Source organism: Priapulus caudatus, unplaced genomic scaffold (assembly GCF_000485595.1).
Source record: "Priapulus caudatus unplaced genomic scaffold, Priapulus_caudatus-5.0.1 Scaffold1415, whole genome shotgun sequence".
Classification (NCBI taxonomy): Eukaryota; Metazoa; Priapulida; class Priapulimorpha; order Priapulimorphida; family Priapulidae; genus Priapulus; species Priapulus caudatus.
Window position 1 is genome coordinate 50,432 of NW_014578476.1, and position 4,241 is coordinate 54,672.

A 4,241-nucleotide genomic window follows, 5' to 3' on the forward strand; every position below is an offset into this window, starting at 1 on the left:
GATATTATATATATATATTATATTTCATATGTTATATCTGCATGGCGTGTTCGTATTTTCCACCTCGTGTGTTTTTTGCGTTTGTACAGGAGATTGACGGTCAGGCGCTGCTGCTGCTAAATCTACCCACGGTGCAGGAGCACCTTGAACTGAAGCTGGGGCCCGCCGTGAAGCTCTGTCATCACATCGAGAGGGTCAAGGTCGCTTTCTTCGCACAGTTTGCCAAGTAGATGGCGGAATGCTCGCCACGTAGATGGCGCCGGCGTGGTGACAAACGTTCATGTGTTTGCCGTGTAGGTGGCAGCAGCGTGTTGTCGAGAGTTTGTGTGTTTGCCACGTAGATGGCGCCAGCAAGCATTGTAAGGTGTGGCGTGCCAATTAGCTAGCATCATATGCAGTATGTACACATTTATACGTGTACTGTATAGTATATTCGTGTGTGGCGCAGCATAACGTAAGGCGCCGTATGCCTAAGTATCTAACTAAATGCGATAAATAAATATATATATATATATATACCTTGTATATTCATCTATAGCGCAGCAGAGACGTACATCGTTGCACGGCGTGCCAAGTATGTGTGGTGCATCGTGGTGCATCGTGGTGCATCGTGGGGCATCGTGGTGCATCGTGGGGCATCGTGGTGCATCGAGGTGCATCGTGCTGCATCGTGGTGCATCGTGGTGCATCGCGGTGCATCGCGGTGCATCGTGGTGCACGTGCCACACACTAGTGTACAGTGCACCGCGCTGTACCGCGCCTTGATTTAAATTACGATTTAAATGCGTTATGTGCGCGCGACGCGCGTTACGGTCTGCTGTGTTAGTGGCGAATTCTTGATGAATAATACTTGTTAGCTTAGCGTTAGCGCGATTGTCTGTACATGCGGGGCAGTTATGTACGGATATACGACCACGTTCATGCGAGGTTACGTTTTTTTTTATCACGCGATATCGTGATAGCAAAGTATATCGCTACGTTTTATCCAACTGTGAATTCTTAATTGTGTAAGTCGATCTCACGCGTGTTTGTCGTGTGCGAACGTGTGCACGTGCAGTTTCTGCGTAGAAATAGCGCGTGCATATACGCGCTGACATATAACACGACGTAAATACAACACGAATGTACAACACAACTTGCGTGTCTGTACATACATGATGTAGCATATATTAATAAGGTATCGACCTTACTAACCTTGCAAGGTCGGCACTTCACCCGTGGTGGCATTGTCGGCGAAAACACGCCAAACGCGCAGGCATTCTGGTGATATCGGGGTTTAACTACCGAGTTGGACGTGTGTGAAGTGTCATGCAACCCGTATTGGTGGTATTCAGCACCTTCTTAGGTGGCGGTGGGGTCAGGGGGGGGGGACCCCTGCGTTATGTTACTGACCGTACGCGTATGTAGGTACAGGTACACGTACAAATGTTTGCGTCTAACTGTCCGATAGATTTAGCATGTGTTAATGATGTATATATGTGTGTATATATATATATATACATATATATCAGAAGTAGATAATAGGGAAGGATAATAGGGGAATTCCCTATTATCTACTTCTGATATATATACACACACATATATATATATATATACATATATACTAGGGTTTAGACGCACATGCGACCGCCGTTGTCAATGTAACATCGGCCTGCCCGCGCGCCTGCGCAGCCGGGGGGGGGGCGTCGTAATGTTCTGTATTTACTGATAAGTAACTCATCCTGTATCTAATATACATAGAATATACTGCAATACATCCTGTATTTGAATCCAATCATCCGTTTTTTTCCGAAACTGCCATGTTACCGCCTTTGCCTAACTTTTCTCAGAAGAACCTGATGTATATATATTATATATACACACATATATATATATATATATATATATATATACATATATATTATAGGATAGAGATAGTTAGAGTAGAGGGGTGGGTGTGGACTCTGCATCTGTGATGGCAGCTTTGATAGGTGAATGATGCGGGAGACCGAGTTAAACCGTCGCTCATCCGCCATGTTTGTGCGCGACTGTAGCCGAAGCCCTGGGAATAGAGGGAAGCTCTGCTTTCCTGCTGCTTGAAGTTTAAGACTACCCCAGCCACGCACGGGAGAGCGATGTTTCAATAATTAATCTGGAGAATATGGCATGACTGTAATGGGCCATAGGTCTTTACGTGACTGACGTGTCATCAGTACTTGACATTGTCAGCGCCGAATTGAACATTGGTATCATTATTGACCTATTGTCACCCGGAATTGACATTGTTATCATTATTGACATTGATCCCAGTATGATTGTCATCAGTATTGCCATTGTCATCAGCATTGACATTGTCACCAGTATTGACATTGTCATCGGTATGGACATTGTCACCAGCATTTACATATTAATCAGAATTGCCATAATCATCGGAATTTACATGTTAATCAGAATTGACATTGTCATCAATTGACATTTGTCAACCAGTATTGACATTGTCACCAGTATGATTGTCATCATATTGACATTGTTCATTCCAGCATTGACATTGTCACCAGTATTGACATGTCATCGGTATGACATTGTCACCAGCATTTACATATTAATAGAAATTGACATTGTCATCAAATTGACATTGTCCACAGTACCATTGATATAGACATTGTCACCAACATTGGCATTGTCACCAGTATTGATACTACCATTGATATAGACATTGTCACCAACATTGGCATTGTCACCAGTATTGATACTACCATTGATATAGACATTGTCACCAACATTGGCATTGTCACTAGTATTGACATTGTCAGCAGAGCACTGTTTCTCAGTACTAGTCTTATCAGCAGTTACATATGCATTGCTATCATAATTCTACACATTCATTTCACTTTCAAAGTAAATAAAAAATGCAGGAACTTCGATTTCGCTTCATATATAAGCGGGGTATGGAAGCTTGATATTAAAATCTAATCTACAGCTAATCTCGTGCGAGGCACAGTGATGATGTCAACGATATATGCTACGTGGCTCTTGTATAAATCATTGCTTATAGCTAACCGGTTAGGCAGCATCGGTGATTGCGCGTAGAGTCGTAAATAAGTTAGGTGGGTGTACAGCTGGGTTTACACTACTAACTTTGTGTTGGCGAATTGGCGAATTGGACCAACTTCTCAACTATACAACCGACAATCGGCAGTGTAAACGCAAAAGTTGCGCGACCAACCGATCGATAGCAACTAGTTGGGAGATTAGAACATATGTTCTATTTTCGGCAACTCGGTAATTGGTCCAACTCGCCAATTCGCCAACGTAATGTCGGTAGTGTATACCCAGCTTTATGCGTGGCAATGCGATAGTATCAGGAGTAGATAATAGAAGATCTTCTATTATCTACTCCTGATAGTATGTCACTCTGCTGTTGATTTTTAACTAGCGCTCACAGTCGGTCAGCAAGGCAGTGTTGATCGAACGAATGGTCGTCTATGTTACTCGCTTTGATTCTAATGTTTAGACTGTTGGCGTTATTCGAGTATTATATCACTATAGTATATATACACATGTGCGTGCGTGCGTGCGTGCGTGCGTGCGTGCGTGCGTGCGTGCGTGCGTGCGTGCGTGTGCGAGACGGGAGAGTGGCAACGGATGCCCCGTTAGTGTCGTGGGTTGGCACGACAATGCATCGTCCGTTGTAACGGAACAAACGATTGGCCTTTTGCGCCTCGGAGGTGCTATTCTATACGTGGAGCGTGGATCGAGAGATGTGGTGTGTGCTAGTGTGTGTTGTAAGAAGGGCCCATGGGCTCCGATCCTTACGTGGTATGTAGGGAGGAGAGTTTACTGTGTTGATCCGCCCCGGTACGTTGTAAGTAGGGCCCGTGTAGATATGGCTAGGCACACATAGCTGTTGTGAGATTTCTCAGACCCTGATGATATGGTTTCTAGGGAGTGTTCACTGTGGTGGTCGATGGTCACAGCAGTATGTTACGTAAGCGTAGTGTCATTGCACTGCTGGTAGATGGCGCACCATGCCTACGCTTCGTATACAGTCTGTTGCCCATACACAGCGACCATCCAGTCGGAGCTGGCTGAATGTAAGATATCAAGAGCTAATAATACGTTAATGTATTACAATTATGTATTACAATTATGTAATACAATTATGTAATACAATTGTGTAATACAATTGTGTAATACAATTATGTAATACAATTGTGTAATACAATTGTGTAATACAATTATGTAATACAATTATGTAATTC

General features: G+C 43.5%; 1 protein-coding gene across 1 annotated transcript in view; it reads left to right on the top strand.

The window, feature by feature from the left end:
* The window catches only part of LOC106816559 (scm-like with four MBT domains protein 2), a 4,461-nt gene extending 4,231 nt beyond the window's left edge, over positions 1-230 (top strand). Inside the window, exon 4 of the mRNA XM_014821182.1 lies at positions 90-230. Within this exon, the coding sequence (XP_014676668.1) occupies positions 90-230 (141 nt within the window). The remainder of the gene's footprint in view (positions 1-89) is intronic.
* The last annotated feature ends 4,011 nt before the right edge of the window (positions 231-4,241 follow it).